At 28.8% G+C, this 22,664-nt stretch overlaps 1 protein-coding gene and 1 non-coding gene across 2 annotated transcripts in view; one reads left to right on the top strand and one right to left on the bottom strand.

Moving 5' to 3' along the window:
- The window catches only part of LOC139896431 (uncharacterized), a 59,392-nt gene extending 37,607 nt beyond the window's left edge, over window positions 1–21,785 (top strand). Inside the window, exons 3-5 of the mRNA XM_071879078.1 lie at window positions 20,733–20,973; window positions 21,080–21,205; window positions 21,307–21,785. Of these exons, the coding sequence (XP_071735179.1) occupies window positions 20,733–20,973; window positions 21,080–21,205; window positions 21,307–21,428 (489 nt within the window). The 3' untranslated portion in view covers window positions 21,429–21,785. The remainder of the gene's footprint in view (window positions 1–20,732; window positions 20,974–21,079; window positions 21,206–21,306) is intronic.
- A 169-nt stretch (window positions 21,786–21,954) lies between these two features.
- On the bottom strand, window positions 21,955–22,057 carry LOC139887495 (U6 spliceosomal RNA). The gene has a single exon (XR_011773317.1). It is a non-coding gene; the product is annotated as a U6 spliceosomal RNA (small nuclear RNA).
- Window positions 22,058–22,664: the final 607 nt, after the last annotated feature.

Consider the following 22,664-nt stretch of genomic DNA (forward strand, 5'->3'; position numbering starts at 1 on the left):
TGTTAAATTGTATTTTGGTTCGTGACTTGGACCATTTTTCTGCAAACTGCATGTTTCCCAGGTATTGCGCGCCGCGCATATACCCGCGCGCCGCGCAGAATTAGAAATCCCAGATGTTTGCCTTCGTGGTTAAGTTCTGACCAGGATTTACACTTGGGTGCGCGCCGCGCAACCCATAGCGCGCCGCGCATACTGCCCAGCTCATTTTGTCTTTGTTTTTCATGTCACAAAAATGTTTCCCGCTTTACTCTAACCCCGTTTACCATGAAACTTGACTATTATGCTCGTATATGACTTCTCATCATGAGAAAATTGTCGGATACCCGACCCGACCCCGTTGACTTTGACTTTGACCAAGTTTGACTTTTAGTCAAACTTAACCAAACGATTATACAATCGTTCTAACATACTTAACTACTTGTATCGTGCATGAAACTTGACAAATTGATTCACATGCTATATTAATCGAGTCGTAACGAGCCATAGGACTAATTGAACATCTTTGACCGTTTGTGTTTACCGTTATTGATACAACCTATATGATTAGGTCAAGACTAGCTTTGTCTTTGCACGCGTCTACTTGTTGAAGTACTTTATTAACTCTTGCACTCAAGGTGAGATCATAGTCCCACTTTTACTCTTTTTGAACTTATATTTGGGATGAGAAAACATAAACGATTCTTTTGAACTAAGTGAACACAAGAACGGGAAAACAAACATTCTACATACGAGTTTAGAACAAAAATCCTCAATTCGATTATCATTAGTTACACTTGACGGGTGTAAGCGAGAACTTATGTTATATGGCCATATGGGTTGACAACCCTCATCTCTGACGGTTCGCTACCGTCTACGGATGAAATATATTTTCGAGAATCAGTGTTTGTTCTAGCACTATGGATGGGGTATACAATGGATGGAATGTTAAGCTTTGATAATTGGGTGCTCGTGAATATTAACTTTTAGAATGTATTACTATTATTTCAACTTTGCAAACCTTGTGGTTCGACTTTTATTACTTTTACTCACTTACTTACTTAAACCTATGATTTCACCAACGTTTTCGTTGACAGATTTCTATGTTTTTCTCAGGTCTTGTACGATATGTGATACATGCTTCCGCTCATTATTTGATACTTGCATTGGATGTCGAGTATACATGCATTTCATGGAGCGTCTTATGACTTTACTTTAAACCGTGTCGCCTAGATTTCATTTGTACTTATAACCTTGTAACTTAACTTTTGGTTGAACAATTCTTGTAAACTTTGAAAACAATCTTTATTTTGAAATGAGGGTGACATATTTTGGTCAAACATTGTCATAAAGACTTATGACCAGGTAATGGGACCCACGTAGTCGACGCCGTCACTTGACGATTTGTCGGGGTCGCTACAAATAAACTAACTTTATGTCTGTTAGACATTAACTAATCAAACGTTATATCTCTAGGTTGAGATCTCCGATTACATACTCCGTTCATACTTCCTTGCGTGAAATTACTTACTTGCTACTAAGGTGAACTTCATAGCCCCTCTTTTTACTATTTCTTAACTATTTTATAAACTTTGGGGTGAGACACATGCTTGCTTTTAAACTGTTTTACGCTTAGACACAAGTACCCGAAAACTGTTTAACTGTGCTGACATGCTTTGTTTCATGCTAAATCTCTGCCATGATATTGTTAATTGCTACGTATAAACGCAAACTTAGTTATTGTGAGTAGGCCTATTGAGAGTGACGTCTCTAACTAGTTGACCGTTGGTCTTTGGTTACATAATAATGATTAAAACGACACTGACAGTTCAAGGTGTCCTGGGGTAACTTTATTTAGTTTCGATATCATAACTTTAGCACTACTTTTGATAACTAAGTCTTATGGTCTAAAATAATTATAAATCTATGTTGTTCACTCAACCATTTTTGGTTGACACTTTAAGCATGTTTTGTCTCAGGTGAAGCTCGCTAGAGAATTGTTTGCTATTTGGACTTTGCTGCTTTTGGAGTTCGCATTTTTATATTCATATTATTGTATTAAAACATTTAAGTTTACATTTTTAAGGATTCATTGGTATTGACTATTTAATTCCGCTATTTTAAATACTTTGGTTTTTAATAAAAACGTCTCATTTAGAGTCGTTCTCGCTTTACACTTGTGTTGTAATATTGGTTAGTCACATATGATCCCCGGTTCCATTTAGGGGGTGTGACAAAAAGTGTAGGTTGTAATGGGTAGTTTGATTTTTCTTCGTATTCTTAGCCCAACCGAAACAGTTATATATGCTAATCATATATCAATCGCTTGAAGTTACTTCCCATGTGCACATCCGGAAGTAAATTAAATAATCTTTGGTGTTTTCAATAGGGTCAACTTAAACACGGTAAGTTTGATGTTGAAAGATTAAGGTCAAATTTACCTAGAGTCACATGCACGTAAAGTGGTAATGTAGTATAGTTGCACCATACATGATTGAACATATTTTCCTTCCTTTGTAACTTGTGACACCCTACAGTTATTGGAAATAATCTAAGAATATAGTGGCAGATTTAAACACTTAATTAGGATAACACAACGATTTGGGTCACATACTCACATACTACGCCTAAAACGGGCAACTTAATAATATTTTCCCAGTATTAAATTTTAAATTATTCAAACTAAACAAAAGTTAAAAAAAAAAGTTTTATTGTAAACACATTGATTATCCGTCATATGCAAATAGGTATTAGCATCAAAGATTTGATAGTTAAATGAGATTATATACTTGCATCGCTTTCTTAACATGAATTTGAACGCTAAATAAGACGTTTTGCCATATTAGATAAAAGACACTTTACATAGTTACATCTATCATATGAAAATGTAGTAAAAATAAGGTAAGAAGCTGTTGCATACCCAGAACTTGGGTCTGTTGTACTTGTTTTTATCATGATGAATCCAACAAACTCCAGCACGATATTGAGTCTTAGTCTTGCCCTCTTCATCATAGATCCGAACAGGGATTATAAACACAACCCAAATAATCAAGCAAGATTTTCACAACTAAGAAGTTGATCCAATTTTTCAATGAGTGGTCACAAAAAGCAACCAAGGTAGGTAGCATTTTATATTCATCAAATAAAAACAAGTACAATAGCAAGGAGAAATTTTTTGGAAATGAGTTTTAATTGTTTTAGCTACTCCATTGACGATATTACTCCTCCCTATAATAGTACCAAGAACAAGTGAAAATGTCTATTGTTAGTACGTGTAGCTTACCAACAGCTTGAACAGGGCGTTTTTTCGTCTTTAAAGCTTGTTTCCTCAAAAGCCGTCTTTCTTTATTGGTCAGAAGGGAACGTGGTTTTCTGTTTGACCGTTGACTCCAAGTCTGTAAACCGGTAAAAATGTTACCTCACTCCTCATGCCATTTAGAAAAGGCTCAACGCTTCGTGATCCTTCTAGCTGGAATAGACAGAACATACCAAATAAAATTCAGGATAAAGAGAAAAATACTAACTCATCAAAAACATATAATGAAAAAAGAGTTTTAAGGATTCTCCATCAGAATTTTGAAATTGTGATATGACTGATATCAAATATTAGCAAGAATAAAACGTAACGTATGATCAAAGAGATCAAATCCTTTACAATGGCTTTTGTGAGCTCGCATTTGTAACGACCCGGAAATTTCCGACCAAATTTAAACTTAATCTTTATATGATTTCGACACGACAAACAAAATCTTTAATGTTGAGTTCCAAAATTTTGAACTATTTTAATAGGATCATTTGACCTTTGACTATCCCCGACGATTCACGAACCTGTGTGTGTAAATAAAAATGTAAATATATATATAATTATAAATATAAATATATGTAATATTTTTGAATAAATAAAATACCCTATAATCAATTAGAATTAAAAATATAAAATAATAAACAAAATAATTAAGTTGTTATTAATATATATATATATATAAGTAGACATATGATATTATTGTAAAGCTATATATTTAAAGATATAAAATCTTTCTATTAATAACCATTATGTTGAAATATTATTAAAATATTAAATATTCAATAAATGTATTCATATAAAATATGATATAAATTGTAATATAAATATATTACATGTAATTACAAGCTAAAGTATAATTTCTATATTATTATTATTACTTTTATTATTATTATTATTATTATTATTATTATTATTATTATTATTATTATTATTATTATTATTATTATTTTTATTATTATTATTATTTTTATTATTATTAATATTTGTATCATTAATATTATTATATAAAGTATGTATATACATATACATATATATAATACATATATGAAATTTAATAAGTATATATAATTATTATCAATAAAATTAATATTATTGTAACTAATAATATTATTAGTACCATTAATAATATTAACATTTTTATTATCATTATTAAAATCAGTGTTAGATACCTTATTATAATCAATAGATTATATACAAATATGAAAGTTGATATATATAAATTGATATATTATTATAATTATAATTATTATTATAATTATTATTATTATTATTATTATTATTATTATTATTATTATTATTATTATTATTATTATTAATACTAGTATAATTAGAATTATTGTTATAAATGATATTAGTGTTATATATTACATAATAATTACTATCATTATCATTAGTGGTAATATTAATTGTATTACTATTATTTATAATATTAAAGAGTATTATTATTATATTTACATTATTAATAAGATTAATTATAATCTATAAATATAATTATATAACAATAAGAGATATATAATTACGGATATAAACACAGATATATAAATGGTAATATATACAGGTTATAATTAAATACATTTATATATACAAAATACAGGTATATATATATTTATAAATATGTAAATACAAATAAATACATGTATACAAATAAGATTACGTATTCTGTTTTATATCGTTATCAATCTATGTTGTAAAGTGTTTTATAACAGCAACCTGGTACGATTTAAACCCAAGTAGTCTTGATAACAAACAAATTCAGTTTTGTCGATTGTTTTTTTTTCTTTCTAAAAGTCCCTTCTGACAGAAATTGGAATTGTCGAGTCAATCAAACAAACAAGCAAACGATAAATTAGCTGAGTTGATTACATTTACATCTGTTAACCTCTATATAATTCTCTAGTAATGCAATTCGAGCTAAAAACTGAAAAATCAAATTCAATTTTAAAGAAACTGGTACGATATCTCTGTTTTGCCTTCACTTTTCAATTTGATCAATTTCGAAATAAATTTCAAAATTTGTTAATGCAGTATTGTTAGAAATATTTCTTTTAAACTAACTGCAAAGTTTCAAGTTCTAATTTTTCATAACGAATCCGAATTTTCGAGTCAAAGTTTGATTTTCAAAAGTCAACAGTTTTGTTCATAGTGAAATTTGATTTAAAGTTGATGTTTTAGGTTCAATTGAGGAGTTAGAAAGTTTATAGGAATGATTTAGGGCATACTTCATGTTGTAATTACAAACTAAAACTATCTACATTTTAAGATCATCGATTGTGTTCATCAAGTTCATAACCTGTCTGCTACCGATTTAATTTCAATCCTTCTGTTGTAATTAATTTGATAAACCAGTAAGGGTCATTTCTGTTTTGAGTATAGAACCAAAATCGTTTAGGAATTGGTTGTTTTGATGATTGATTGTTTTTGTCGATTTAGAAATTGAAGAAGGAAATAGAAACAACGCTATTACAGGTTATATAATTTAAGAGTGGAGGTTATTCAGAAAAACAGATGGCAGAGTGATGGTTGGGTGTTGGTTCGGGTTTATGAGAGGTCGCGGGTTCGAGCCCCGTCGTGGGCATTTCTTTTTGGAAAAACATTTGAAAGGGTATACACTCTTAAATTTTATTTCTATTATTATTAGTAATTATCATGATTATTATAAATGTTATTATTATTATTATTTTTATTGTTATTATTACACTTATCATCATTGTTATTATTATTATCATCATTAAGTATTAGAATTATTATTATTATTATTATTATTATTATTATTATTATTATTATTATTATTATTATTATTATTATTATTATTATTAATCAGTATTATGAATATTGGTTATTACTGCTATTATTACTATTATAAGTATTAGTTACCAATTATTATTATTGTTATCATAAACCTAGTTACAATTATTATTATTATTATTATTATTATTATTATTATTATTATTATTATTATTATTATTATTATTATTATTATTATTATTATTATTATTATTATTGTTATTACTAATATTATTATCACTATAAGTGTTATTATTAAGTAATATGATTATTAATATTATCATTATTAATATCAAAAACTACCTTTTAAACAGATAAATATTTTGTATATAAAATATATTTGTTAGTATACTATAATTATATTAAAATTTCACATAACTATATATATATCAAACCTATTAATATTATTTATATAAATACATATAAATAAAAAACTATCGATTTTTAAATATAACATTAAACAATTATGTATATAAATATGGATATATTAATATAACTATAAAAATATTAACCATTATGGATATATACACAAATTAAACATACATAATATATAAATTAAAGATATAATAAATAAACTTGTTCAGTTACGATTATATGTTTTAATATATATATATATATATATATATATATATATATATATATATATATATATATATATATATATACACACACACACACACACACAAATGATATAGGTTCGTGAATCCGAGGTCAACCCTGCATTGTTCAATGTCGTCATATGTATTTTTACTACAAAATACATTGTCACACCCCCAAATAGGGCCTAGGGTATTTGTGACTAATTATATCAAATAATAGTTGTATAAACGAGAACGACTCTATATGAGACGTTTTGAATAAAACATTTATTAATAAAACAGCGGAAGCATTAAAAGTTTTACATCAAATTTAAACTGAAATAATAATAATAGTCTTAATGCAAAGTAAATGTAATGAAATGAAGACTCCATGTAGCAGCATTCAATTCATCAAGTAGCAATCATGGCAATCATCTTATTCGTCACCTGAGATAAAACATGCTAAAGTGTCAACCAAAAAGGTTGAGTGAAGTTAATAGGTTTAACAAAAAGTTTGACCATTGTTTTAGACCAAAAAATTTAGTTTGTAAAGTTGATCTCGAAAGATCGAAAGAAATAGTTATGCCAATTCGTTATATTTAAACTAAACGATAGTATGCCCCATGACAAGTTAGTTCTACTTGTCGGTTTAATTTCATTATCAAGTAATACAAAGACATAGTCAAATGTATTAGGGACGTTACTCCCGATAGGCCTACCCCCAATAACCTAGCATGCCGAGCACTTAAAAATATCACTGTAGGGACTTTAGCCGAACAAAGCCGGGTATAGCATAGTTTAAGCAGTTTGGTACTTGTGTCTAAAGTGTAAAATGTAAAAAAAACAGCATGTGTCTCACCCCAAAAGTAAGTAAGTTTTGCTAGCAATAAAAAGGGGCTATAAATTCACCTTAAATAGCAGTTGAAGTATTCCATGCAAGAAAGGAAAGTAAAGCAAGTAAGTGATCGGGATATCAACTAGAAGTAGTTCTTCAAGAGAGAAATGAGAGATTAAGGTGCAAGTTTGAAATGAGAAATGTATGTGATATTTATAGTTGAAAATGTTAGGTAAAAAAAATAAAATAAGTAAAAGAAATAAAAAGAAAAGTATATATTAAATCTTAAAATAATAAAAGTAGTTTGTATTTTTATTAAAAGTAATTCTTAAAAGTTAAAATAAGAAAAAGTAGTTTGTATTTTTATTAAAAGTAAATCTTAAAAGTTAAAATAAGAAAAAGTAGTTTGTATTTTTATTAAAAGTAAATCTTAAAAGTTAAAATAAGAAAAAGCAGTTTGTATTTTTATTAAAAGTAAATCTTAAAAGTTAAAATAAGAAAAAGTAGTTTGTATTTTTGTATTTATTTATTAAAAGTAGATATAGTTTTGATTTTTTTTATAAAATTCTAAAAAAAATCTTTTAATACATTTTTAAGAACATTTAACATTTTATTTCTATATTTGTTTAAATATTAAATACAAATTTTATATAAAAATTATTATTATATTCAGTTTTTATAATTAAAATTAATATTTATGATTATTACTTTATAGTTTTTATTAGTTTTATAAATGTTATAATATTATTTATTATTTAGTTAATTATATATTCTATTAACTAAATAACAAAAGTAATATAAATATTATATATATTCATTGATGTAATTATGTTATATTATATAACATAACCTTATTTATAATATTTATAATTATATTATTTATTTTAAGCGTACGTTTATTCGGTCAACGTTAAATTTATTCGTATATAACAACTCTAGGTATTTTAGTAAAATCGGAAGTTGAAAAGTGAGGGTTGTTATAGTACCTACCCGTTAAAAGAAATTTCGTCCCGAAATTTAGTTTTTGCCATCAATCGGCGTTGTTCGTACATAGACAAGGATATTTACGTTTTATTTGGTCTTCACGTTCCCAGGTATGTTCGGGGCCTTTCGTGAATTTCAACGGATAGAATATTGTTCTGTTTCATGCATTTAAATCATACGAACCCTAATTTCTTAGAGGTTCTTCTATAAAGTGCATTTTATCATTAATGCGGAGGTTATCTAAAGGATTAATAAGAGTGTCATTTGACTAGGTTATCCTCAAAAGGGATGATGGTGCTATACGAGCATTTTAGTAAACTGAACACATGAAATGTGTTATGAATAGTATTGAGCTTATTTAAAACTTTGAGTGTTTATGCCACAATATTAGGGTAGACAAAACAGAGAGTAGTTCATGAAAATTATAGTCATGAAGTTTGATAGAGATCATCATTGTTTACAACAAGAATATTGTAATGATGAATATAAGTTAAAAAAATAAAGTTTTATCACTACTGAATAATATGGATAAAACATTTGATTATAGGAAGCGTATAAACGAAGCTATTGTAAAAGAGTGAATAAGAAAATTAAATGTTTGCCTTAACTTTTGACGTAGTAACGGTTGATTTTTGAAATTCAAGGGATTAAAGGAAATCTTCGTAATCCATAAGATTTGATTCTCCGGTAATTAAGGAATTTGAAATTTTCTTTGATTAAATGCGGTGAATTGCTTCAATTGCTGTGTTTGGAATTTTGCTATAAATTAGCTTCTTCCGTTTCATTATCTTCACCACTTCTATACTTTCTTCCTAAATTCATACTTCCAAAAGATTTGCTAATATGCTCAATCCCGTATTGATACTTGTTATTATATTGACCATATATGCAGTCATTCTTCTTTTTCTTTTACCACCAGAGGAATCTGTTTATTTCTACTATGCCCTTGGGGTTATAGTGTTTTTAATTCTCCCATGTCTTTACGTTGTAATACGTATTGATATACACGGTTTGTAATTTCGGTATCATTATCGGGCTACATATTTTCCCTTATATGTCGGAGCTCTTTGCCTTTTTTTCTCCTCTCGACTCTAAGTAAAACGAGTAATGGTCCAGAATTTGTAGGTATGAAGTTTCGAATGAACCTAATGTTCTAAGCAAAATATCATGATTTGATTTGGTAAGTTACCAGAATTACTGAGGATAGAACTATCAAGAATATATTTTCTTGATATGTTCAGAGATTAAGTAGAATGTAAGAGTCGTGTAACATGGCAAATGATGATTATAAAGTCTATGAATCATCATCTTCCATTAAAATTTAGCATGACTTACTGTAATATAATCACGTTGGCCTGACGTCATTACATTATACTAACTCATGCTTCAATTCTCAACACTTCTTCAAAACATTTATAAGTTAAACTTGGATTTTACAGAATATAGAAACTAAAACAGTTTTCCTTTATAAATATATCACAAAGAGATACTTAATTGCGGACAAGAATCATTATGAAGATATCTTCAGAAATATAGAGGATATTTATGATAATATTTTGGAATTCCTAAGTTCGAAAGTTGATGAAGAAAAATTTTCCGCAAGCTTTTAACATGATTTCGGAGCAAGATATTCTCTAAAGATTTCATCGGATCCAGAATTACCTGGATTCTTTGAATATAGAGTTTGGTCCTTGTATTTGTCCTTGGTCTCCTCCATGGTTAGCTCAATCCGTTTTTCAGTTCCAAATTTTTTTTTGAGCTTTTCCAACGTACCATTCTTTATTATCAAACTTTTGGCCATTAAGACCTTCTACAATTTTGCTGTTTCCTCTGCATTTAATGCAGCCATATTTGAATCATCGGTTATCAATCCGAGATGGTTTTAAGAAATTTCGTTTTTAGATGATTAAACACTGATTATGATCGTCAACGGATCTAATGGTTGATGAATAGGCATTGTTGATTTCAAAAGTAATGAATGATAATTTTGGTGGGTTGATGTGATAATTCATCATAGAATACGAAAGAATATAATTCATGAATGTAGTGATCTTTAGGAAGATAACATCTGCTAAAGCTTTTCTTGGATTCTGATATGTCAGAATATGTAATTGAATTTGTATGCAAAAGGTGAACGGATACATATGTGGATGTAAGTAGTATAGTTACTGATTATTGAATCAGAATTGGAGAATGTACAATGTAACATATTAAAGTGAGATATAAATATTTTCTCGGGTTTTACCTACCCTTTAAAATATTTTCACAATTAACAGTTTGTACAAAAGAATTACAATCTTTATGAAGATATACGTTCATATATATATTCTTCAGATGTAATCATGGATTTAATGAGTTAATATAAGATTAAACTCGTTTGATTTACGGTTGAAACGAGAATAAATAATCTCCAAAACCTTAGAGATTTTATATTTGTCGCGGAATATTTCACTAATGAAGTTATGAATCAATACTTCATCATTCATTATTGTTGATATACTTCGGTATATAAAGTTGGTGCTCGTGGAATTCTTGTGAAATTCGCAAGACACGAATGATGTTTTCTAAAAAGTTTCGAGTACATCGAAAATAAAAGTATACAATCAAACATGTATTTGAATAATACACTTAGTTTATTATGAAATGGAGTTTATTGTGCTGAAGCAGTGATTAATGATTGTTAAGTCATTAACGAAGGAGGTACATCATAGCATATTAGTGATATGAATTAACCAAGTAGTACATACTAGTTAAGATTCACACGTAATAGCTTAGTATGAAAAGGTTTATTATTGTTTCAAACTATATATATATATATATATAAAGTATACATATATAATTCTTCAGGAAGAATGAGTCAATACATCTTAACTCATTATTACTAATAATCCTTGGTATCTATGGGGCGTATGATGTTGATATCTGAGATACTGAGAGTGACGTTGTGGCGTGAGATGCGGATGTTGTTGTTGGTGAAGCCGATGTTGGTGGTGGTGATGCTGATGGTACTGGTAGTGCTGGTTATGCCGCTGGTGCTGCTGATGCTTGTAGAATTCGCACCATATTCTCCAGAGCCACCACTCGAGCGCGAAGCTCATTGACTTCTTCTACTATTCCGGGATGATTGGCAGTTCAGACAAGGGGATGAATAAGATCTAGAATTTTAGATATTATATATTCGTGACTGGATATCCTGGAAATGAGGGTGCAAATAGTGTTTCGAACGGGTTCGCCGGTAAGTGCTTCAGGTTCTTCACCAAGAGGTGAATTCGGTTGGTGGAAGGGATCACCTTCCTCTTGTCTCCATTGATTAAGTTTACTACGAACCCATCCCCAATTCATCCAAAATAGATGATGGCTGATTGGTTGGTTCATTCCGGTTACGCTGCCATTGGAGCTTGAGGAATCAGATGAGAAATTCATATTATGTGATCGGATAAGGGTTTTGATATGAGATTAGTGTTGAATACTGGATGATATATCCGTTTCCTTGAATACGTGTATATAGCAAAAAGATTTCTGTAATTTACGGAGGGAATTAAGGAAAAGTGTTAGACAAAGTCTATTGGGATAGATACGATAAGATATAATAAGATATGATGTGTCGAGATCATAAAGTGATAAGTATGTAATCTAATAATCTTTTGATTAAAGACTTTCAATTCGTATACTGTGATAACCCAATGACATTTTCCGGTTCACAAATCGATGCATAAAGGCATAAGGCATATAGGTACGTGATATAACAGGGAGTTACATACGTTTGAGTGTGAGTAGTAACAAATATAGGAGTTTCAAAAATCATGGATAATATTTCATGTAATACATATGTAATACACAAAACCATGATAGATGACATAGGAATGTCAAGAATTTCAGAAATCATGGTGTCTCATTTAAATGCGATGGCGTAATTGGATAGTACTTAGGAAAATTCTTAGATTGGCTTGGCATTCTAAGATAAGTAAAGTTTCTAAAGTATAGTGTAGCATTTAAAGGCAATAATTAAAGGCACTATGGTCAAGGAAAGTTGTAGTCCTACATTGCTAAAGTACCTAATTGTATAAGGCACACATAAAATGCAATCCTGGTTCTCTACAACAACTCTGCTCTGATACCAATCTGTCACACCTCCAAATAGGGCCTAGGGTATTTGTGACTAATTATATCAAATAATAGTTGTATAAACGAGAATATGAGACGTTTTGAATAAAACATTTATTAATAAAACAGCGGAAACTTTAAAAGTTTTACATCAAATTTAAACTGAAATAATAATAATAGTCTTAATGCAAAGTAAATGTAATGAAATGAAGACTCCATGTAGCAGCATTCAATTCATCAAGTAGCAATCATGGCAATCATCTTATTCGTCACCTGAGACAAAACATGCTAAAGTGTCAACCAAAAAGGTTGAGTGAAGTTCATAGGTTTAACAAAAAGTTTGACCGTTGTTTTAGACCACAAGATTTAGTTTGTAAAGTTGATCTCGAAAGATCGAAAGAAATAGTTATGCCAATTCGTTATATTTAAACTAAACGATAGTATGCCCCATGACAAGTTAGTTCTACTTGTCGGTTTAATTTCATTATCAATTAATACAAAGACATAGTCAAATGTATAAGGGACGTTACTCTCGATAGGCCTACCCCCAATAACCTAGCATGCCGAGCACTTAAAAATATCACTGTAGGGACTTTAGCTGAACAAAGCCGGGTATAGCATAGTTTAAGCAGTTTGGTACTTGTGTCTAAAGTGTAAAATGTAAAAAAAACAGCATGTGTCTCACCCCAAAAGTAAGTAAGTTTTGCTAGCAATAAAAAGGGGCTATAAATTCACCTTAAATAGCAGTTGAAGTATTCCACGCAAGAAAGGAAAGTAAAGCAAGTAAGTGATCGGGATATCAACTAGAAGTAGTTCTTCAAGAGAGAAATGAGAGATTAAGGTGCAAGTTTGAAATGAGAAATGTATGTGGTATTTATAGTTGAAAATGTTAGGTAAAAAAAATAAAATAAGTAAAAGAAATAAAAAGAAAAGTATATATTAAATCTTAAAATAATAAAAGTAGTTTGTATTTTTATTAAAAGTAATTCTTAAAAGTTAAAATAAGAAAAAGTAGTTATTCTTAAAAGTTAAAATAAGAAAAAGTAGTTTGTATTTTTATTAAAAGTAAATCTTAAAAGTTAAAATAAGAAAAAGTAGTTTGTATTTTTATTAAAAGTAAATAAGAAAAAGTAGTTTATATTTTTATTAAAAGTAAATCTTAAAAGTTAAAATAAGAAAAAGTAGTTTGTATTTTTATTAAAAGTAAATCTTAAAAGTTAAAATAAGAATAAGTAGATTGTATTTTTATTAAAAGTAAATCTTAAAAGTTAAAATAAGAAAAAGTAGTTTGTATTTTTATTAAAAGTAAATCTTAAAAGTTAAAATAAGAAAAAGTAGTTTGTATTTTTATTAAAAGTAAATCTTAAAAGTTAAAATAAGAAAAAGTAGTTTGTATTTTTATTAAAAGTAAATTTTAAAAGAAAAAGTAGTTTGTATTTTTATTAAAAGTAAATCTTAAAAGTTAAAATAAGAAAAAGTAGTTTGTATTTTTATTAAAAGTAAATCTTAAAAGTTAAAATAAGAAAAAGTAGTTTGTAATTTTATTAAAAGTAAATCTTAAAAGTTAAAATAAGAAAAAGTAATTTGTATTTTTATTAAAAGTAAATCTTAAAAGTTAAAATAAGAAAAAGTAGTTTGTATTTTTATTAAAAGTAAATCTTAAAAGTTAAAATAAGAAAAAGTAGTTTGTATTTTTGTATTTATTTATTAAAAGTAGATATAGTTTTGATTTTTTTTTATAAAATTCTAAAAAAATCTTTTAATACATTTCTAAGAACATTTAACATTTTATTTCTATATTTGTTTAATTATTAAATACGAATTTTATATAAAAAATATTATTATATTCAGTTTTTATAATTAAAATTAATATTTATGATTATTACTTTATAGTTTTTATTAGTTTTATAAATGTTATAATATTATTTATTATTTAGTTAATTATATATTCTATTAACTAAATAACAAAAGTAATATAAATATTATATATATTCATTGATGTAATTATGTTATATTATATAACATAACCTTATTTATAATATTTATAATTATATTATTTATTTTAAGCGTACGTTTATTCGGTCAACGTTAAATTTATTCGTATATAACAACTCTAGGTATTTTAGTAAAATCGGAAGTTGAAAAGTGAGGGTTGTTATATTAAGTGAGTTTCATTTGCCCCCTTTTTAAATGCTTTTGCAATATATATTTTTGGGACTACGAATACATGCGCTGCTTTTATAACTGTTTTACAAAATAGACACAAGTAATTGAAACTACATTCTATGGTTAAATCATTATACCGGATATCGCCCTTGTTGAACTTGGTGGCCTAAGAATTGGTGTTTATTATAATTGCCACCAATTGACGCGAATCCTAAAGATAGATCTATGGGCTTTGACACACCCCAGTCAGAGAATTTGAACTGCTTTAGTACTTCGATATTTATATATGGGGATATTCTAGATGCATTTTGTTAATGTCGGTTACCAGGTGTTCAATCCATATGAATGAATTTTAAACACTTGCGAGTGTATGATTATTGAATAAAGGAAATCTCGAGGTCTATTAAAATTATGAAAATGATTGATTACGATAAACTAATGAACTCACCAACCTTTTGGTTGAAACTTTAAAGCATGTTTATTCTCAGGTATGAAAGAAATCTTCCGCTATGCATTTGCTCATTTTAGAGATTTTACTTGGAGTCATTCATGACATATTTCAAAAGACGTTGCATTCGAGTCGTTGAGTTCATCAAGATTATTATTAAATCAATTATAGTTGGATGTATTATGAAATGGTATGCATGCCGTCAACTTTCATTGAAATGAAAGTTTGTCTTTTAAAAACGAATGCAATGTTTGTAAAATGTATCATATAGAAGTCAAGTACCTCACGATGTAATCAACTATTGTGAATCGTTTATATAGTATATGAACGGGTCCTTTCAGCATTCATCTTTGTTACTTGTAATGTTTATGTCTACTTTACAGACACCAAACTCAGCACGATCCTTGTCCGTGAACTCCATGAAAGGCTCTCTTGATTGATCTTCACAATTGATTTCTGGGCTTACTTAATTGCACCCTTTTGAGATAAGAGACAACTCAATAAGTAAATGGGGCAACGTTGTCACCTCTAAATTATAATATCATTAAGCATGTACACATGAATTATTATATATAAGCTTTTACTTGTAGTAATTAGTCAAATCGGTTATGAGTTTGGTTACCGTTTATCCCTAGTATTTAGTTAAATCAATATATCATATATTTTATATGCATCAAGGTGTGTCAAAAGGTTGAAAGATGTCAAAACTGTATAATTAATGCCTACAACATCCTGAATTATGCTATTCATTTATTATTGTTATCATAGGATTATTGTTATCATGTTTACGACATTACATATTCTTAGAAAATGCACAAAATTTCTATGGATTTACCCACCCAACCTGGTTTGACCCAAACTGTTCTGCCCTGTTACCCAACTTACCCATATCATTACCTCTAATATCACTCAACACAAGTTATACTCCTCAACTTCCCATTGTCCTATTCGATAGGATTCGGCTAGCAATCTTCAAGATCATATCCAGGTTCTACATATCCAACTGATAATCTTGTGATTTTTGGCTCATGTATACAACATCATTACAAAATTTGAGTGGGAGTACGAAGCCCGCAAACCACGTTATCAAACCGGATGTTCAACAAATGATGATCGACATAAGACATCGTAAATTGAAGAAACATTTAAAATTGATTTCGGTTTTATGCGATTTGGGAGAAAAACTAAAAAGTTAGGGTTATATACATATCTTTACAAAAGAACAACAGACACTTTGAAACTGACTCTTTGAGAGTTTTTCATTCATCTAAGGACCACAATTAACATAAGATGCAAACTCAGAAGATCTATTACTGCAGAATTTGACTTTTTAAAATAACTATTTCAAAATATGTATCATAAACCCGAATTTAATTATCAATCAACACTTCGAAAAATTTCATAAAAACTTGAACCCTAATTTCAAGTTAATCAATGTAATAAATAAATCATATATCAGGAAAAATCTTACACCAATATTCCTCATTCTCAAACACGATTTAATTGTACTCAAACGATGAATTTTTTTTTAAGAATGTTAAAATAGATAAATGTCTGTCTAAAATCATGCCATTACAGCTTTTGATTTGATATGTATATCCAATTCGGATCAAAATAATAGCTAAGAATTTAAATATATATTTAATTGCATATATTTCTAATTGAATTAAAATACACAGATCACATATGCTACCTTCTACATTTACAATAGATTTAAAAATAAAGATCACATATACTTGAATAACCTATATGCAAGATGACAATTTAAAGAAAAAATTGTTGATGATCGATCATTCTATAATCGTATGATAGCTGTTGTAGATGATGATCGCTCTAAAATTGATTAATAACATGGAAGATCGCCCGATTCAGATCGTCATAGGGTTTTTGGATGTATAATTTGTGTAAACCAGCTAGATCGTCGATAACTTGAGAACTGTTTAGGTTATATGATTCAATGGTAGTTGTTGAAGATTTTAATTTAATAAGAGGGTATGTTAGTCTTTTTAATGGCTGATTAGCTAATCTAGTTTTTTTTTAGCTAATAGAAAAAATGGATGGCTGTGATTAAAAGTTAGTAATAATCCTATAGTCATAAAGGTGTAAGCTACTTTAATCAAGAGAAGATAATGCTCCTCTTATAATTTTTAAAAGAGATTATATTATATAATATAACATACTAAAGGGGGTGAGGCCGTCACTATTCACAGCGATAGCCCCATAATTAACCCCAACTTCAAAGATAAAATGGTAATCTGCCTTTTTTCTTCTTCTTTTTCCCTTCCTTTTTCATACTGTTTTTTTTACGTTCAATTAACCGACCGTTAACCAACCAAAACCAACCCCTGCAATTAACCGATCAAAACCACTCTACATTGAAGCGTGCGTTTTTTTTCCCGCGTTTTAACTTGAAACTTGTTTAAATACTGTATGAGAATTTAACCTTCCATAACCTATCACAAACCCACATGTTATTGAATATTTGAATTTTGGGAAATTGATCAAAATGCCCTCATTTTCAAAAATGTTTAACAATATGCCCTCAAAAAATAGTAATTGCAAAAAAGTCCCTTGATCACGCATCACACATCACGCACCATGCATGATGCGTGCAAGCCCGTACGTGATGCGTGTTTACGATATATTCCTCGCAAACTCTTACCAGGCGTGGTGCGTGGTGCTAACGTCAGATCTTTGAATGACTGTATCCTTTGATTCGTAACTCCGATTTATGCACTGTTTTTTTTGATGTTGTGTAAATTTTTTGAGATCTGTCAGTTGGCAAACTGCCGTAGGCAATTTGTCCCAATTTTTTTCGAAACGAGGCCTCGAAGACCTTCAATTTTGTCTTTCTTTTCAATTTTGACTTTTAAACGCACTTTTGACCGCTGATAACAAGCGTTTTTCGTGTACTTTTAGTTCACATTGTTGATAAATTTAAAGAATCACAAATTAGAATGTTTTATAGCATCTTGTCAGTGGCCAAAGTGCGTTTAAAAGTTAAAATAAAAAAATGGCATTATTGAAGGTCTTCGAGGCCTCGTTCAGAAAATTTTTTGGGACACACCGCCTACAGTTGTTTGCCAACGGATAGATCTTGAAAAATACATGATTTCAAACACAAAGGTGACTAAATCGTAGCTACGAGTTAAAAGATACGGCCATTCAAAGTTCTCCCCCCAACAAGCACATGAACCACGCACCAAGCATCATGCACTGTGCGTGGTGTTTGGTGCGTGGTGCGTGCTCGCGAGAAAAAATGTATGTCTCGATCATTATCTCGTAAACACGCATCATGCACCAAGTTACACGCATAATGCATGGTGCGTGGTCAGAGGACATATTTACACTATCGAATTTTTAAGAGCATGTTTGAAAAAGAGGGCATTTTGACCAATTTTTCATGAATTTCTTCCCCTGATGGATACGGAGTATATGTTAAAAATGAAGTATAAGGCCAAATCCAATAGACCCAAATCAACCCACCAGTATAGTAGAACCAGTATAAGCCCAACCCACATAACCTTATTTTAGGAAATCGATGAAAATAATCAAATTTCTGCGCCAAAACACCGATTCCAAATCGGACTAAAATCAATCTAATTATTCGCAGCAGAAATGAAGTCGAATCACTCAAGTATTAGGGTTCGTGGACAACGACTGATTCAATCGACGTTGATTCATCGATCACCAAATAATAATGATGATCAGTAAGCTTTCAAGTAACCCTAATTTATATCTTTCAGATGATGTCATCAATTAATATTCTTCAATTCTTCAATTTACAAGGTCGAATGATTGTAGAGAGAAATTGGGGAATGCATCGGGAACTAAGAAGCGGCCGAGTATTTCATTGTCTGATTTTCTTAACCGGAAGCTGAAAAAAACTTCTCATCAGTCAAAATTAGTTCAGGTTCAGTTTAAGTTGCATTTCGAAAATATAGTCTGTTGAAACTTGTTAATTAATTAATTAATTAATAATTATTATTATTATTATTATTATTATTATTATTATTATTATTATTATTATTATTATTATTATTATTATTATTATTATTATTATTATTATTATTATTATTATTATTATTATTATTATTATTATTATTATTATTATTATTATTATTATTATTATTATTATTATTATTATTATTATTATTATTATTATTATTATTATTATTATTATTATTATTATTATTATTATTATTATTATTATTATTATTATTATTATTATTATTATTATTATTATTATTATTATTATTATTATTATTATTATTATTATTATTATTATTATTATTATTATTATTATTATTATTATTATTATTATTATTATTATTATTATTATTATTATTATTATTATTATTATTATTATTATTATTATTATTATTATTATTATTATTATTATTATTATTATTATTATTATTATTATTATTATTATTATTATTATTATTATTATTATTATTATTATTATTATTATTATTATTATTATTATTATTATTATTATTATTATTATTATTATTATTATTATTATTATTATTATTATTATTATTATTATTATTATTATTATTATTATTATTATTATTATTATTATTATTATTATTATTATTATTATTATTATTATTATTATTATTATTATTATTATTATTATTATTATTATTATTATTATTATTATTATTATTATTATTATTATTATTATTATTATTATTATTATTATTATTATTATTATTATTATTATTATTATTATTATTATTATTATTATTATTATTATTATTATTATCATGATGAATTTGTGCTACAGTATTTGCTAGTGTAATCTGATTTTGCTTTAATCTAGTAGAGCAGGGCTTGAGCTTGGCTTGACCAACTAAGGCTAAGATGGAGTTTGGTTTGAAAAGATTAAAGATCTAATAATAATGTTGCTTTAATTCTGAACATTGGATATTAACGTCATTAACGAATTTCAAGCTACACACATTACTTTAGTCTCAGACAAAATTGTGCTCAATTCGATGTATATTTTATGAGACCAAAGGACCAAAGGTTGATAAAGGACTACCTAGACCGACCCACAATTGGCTGCTTTTCTATCATGTGGGGTCGACTCGCTTAACGGTTGTAACCCTAGACCGCAGTCGCAAGTACAAATCCTATATTGGCTGTTTTTCTATATTGGCTGTTTTTCTATGAAAATAAGTTTGATACTCCGTATATCATAAGTACACATTGTAATCATGAAAAATCGTTAAGTCTCCTCGTAGTTAATTTTCTGCTACTATAATCAAAACCTGCAAAAATGTACTCCATACTTCTTCTATTAGGATGATCTTTCTCAAATGAAAACAGTTAAGGAACATAGCACATCAAAGTGAGTGTGTGAAGTTTAATTACTTTCAGAACAAAGACTATGACTTTAGAGTGACTGAGTGATTAGTTAAGTTTCATTGTCATTTCTAGTGATTTAAATGGTGCTATCCAAAAGACTTGTAATTTTCATTTCTTTCTTTTCCTATTTTTGCAGAATAAAGAATTTAGTTGTAAATTGTAATTAACTTTCAGGGTAAAGAAAACCCATTTCTCTCACCAAGAACCAATGTGGGTACTAATCAGTCAATTGTTGGAGCCAAGACTGACCAGAAAACTAAGGGACCGGAGTTAAATGCTATCCTTGATGTTGCTCTTGAACAGTTTAAATGCAGTAAAGAGAACGACAATAATACTTTTTTAAATCTACAAGACGAGAATCAAACTAGTACTGCTACTACGATCTCACAAGAATCACAAATTCAGGATTTTGGAGGTTTGATATCAGTTCACTCTTTGTTGTCTTTTGTTTTTGAATTTAAGTATATGTAATGTCTTGAGAACTAGTTCATTTACATTTGAATGTCTTTCATGATGATAAGGTTTGTATGGTAAATCACTTGCTCCAAAGGGTGTGGTTGTTTTGGGTGGTGATCCAAAACCAAAACAATCGAGATGCGAAAAACCATTCATTAAAGGCGAGAAACCACTGCCTGTTTACAACCACTGTAAGTGTGCCACATCTCTAAATTTAGCATTTCTAATGGTGATTATTTGAAATTTTCATGTAAATGTAAAAATATATGATCCAATGTGTTTAAATGATCAGATGCAAGTGGCAGCGGATGGTGGGACAGCGATATGGAAGGTATCGATAACGATGAAGTGGGATTCAATGAGGTGTGGGAGGGTGTGGGGTCCGCTACTATGGGAGGACTTGATTGGCACTAATGTAACAATCGATACGATTAGGTAAAACAGTGGTTTGAATGTTGAAATGATAAACCACTCTTTGTATAATTTAGGTTTGTTTTTAAGTACTTGAACTACTTGATGTAACTTTGGCATTCTGCAAGTAATGTTATATATGAAGAAACAAACATGGTATGGCCGTCTGGGCCATTATTTGTCTAGCTGTTAAGGTTAGGATCTGCTTAGAGGTCTTTAGGTTTGAATTTTGCTTACGTTAGAGAATTAAGAACCATGTTTGAATCTTAAGAAAATTAAGCAAAGTTTGTATTGTTTAAGAACCATGTTTAAAGACCATCTCTTTAAACATCTGTTGTGTATTATATCTTTGAGTTTATAAATATATTTCAATTTCAATTTCAATCATCATCATTCAATACGGTGTTCTAAGTGATTTTGCTGTTAAATTTACTTGGATTTTGTCTAATTTCTTTGATAATTTTAGACCATGGTTTTTTAAATCAATAATTTTATATTATTCTCTTCATCCCAAATTAAATGTCTTTTTAATATCTTTTTGACCCTTTCTTATTCTATGTGTCATCTTCGCGTATGGGTCATACTAATTTTCTATGTATCGCTTCAATTTTATTGGATATCCCCAAAAGGACATGTGTCTTGTTGGTATTGACACACAAGTTGGGCATAAACTTTTGGAAAAAGAGTAACTAAAGGGAAAAAAAAAAAAAAAAAAGTAAAGTCGATCATCTGCATTTCAAAGTACTAGCATAAAAAAATAGACACTAAATTGTGACCCTTAATACGCAGTAATTTTTTTGACAGGGATAACAACATCTAACTCAGGCCTAAGATAATACTTTTGCTTTGCGACTATGACCTCGTAACTTTATTCGACTTCACTCGTATTATTGTTCCGATCACACCACATCATGAGCCTCGACGTGCTGTCATGATGAGCTTGGAACACATATCCTTACTTCAAGACGGTTGACCTTGCTATGAGCTAGTCTCATGTTAATAGAGTTGTCTCCCTGTGGCGGCGTAATAACGAGCTCGAATGATATTCCCCCTAAGAGACACATAATCCTCCTATGGGCTCATCCCATCTCGACCTTCCGAGCTCGAAGCCATCTCGATCTCAAAGAAAGATCAACTTGAATAAAGTTAACAAGTGAAATCAAGTACTCGTTGGTCAACAACATGGTATGAGTTTGTTTCCCTATTACCGCAATTTTCCGGACATGTCAATATCAACAT

The sequence above is a fragment of the Rutidosis leptorrhynchoides genome, chromosome 1 (assembly GCF_046630445.1).
Source record: "Rutidosis leptorrhynchoides isolate AG116_Rl617_1_P2 chromosome 1, CSIRO_AGI_Rlap_v1, whole genome shotgun sequence".
NCBI lineage: Eukaryota > Viridiplantae > Streptophyta > Magnoliopsida > Asterales > Asteraceae > Rutidosis > Rutidosis leptorrhynchoides.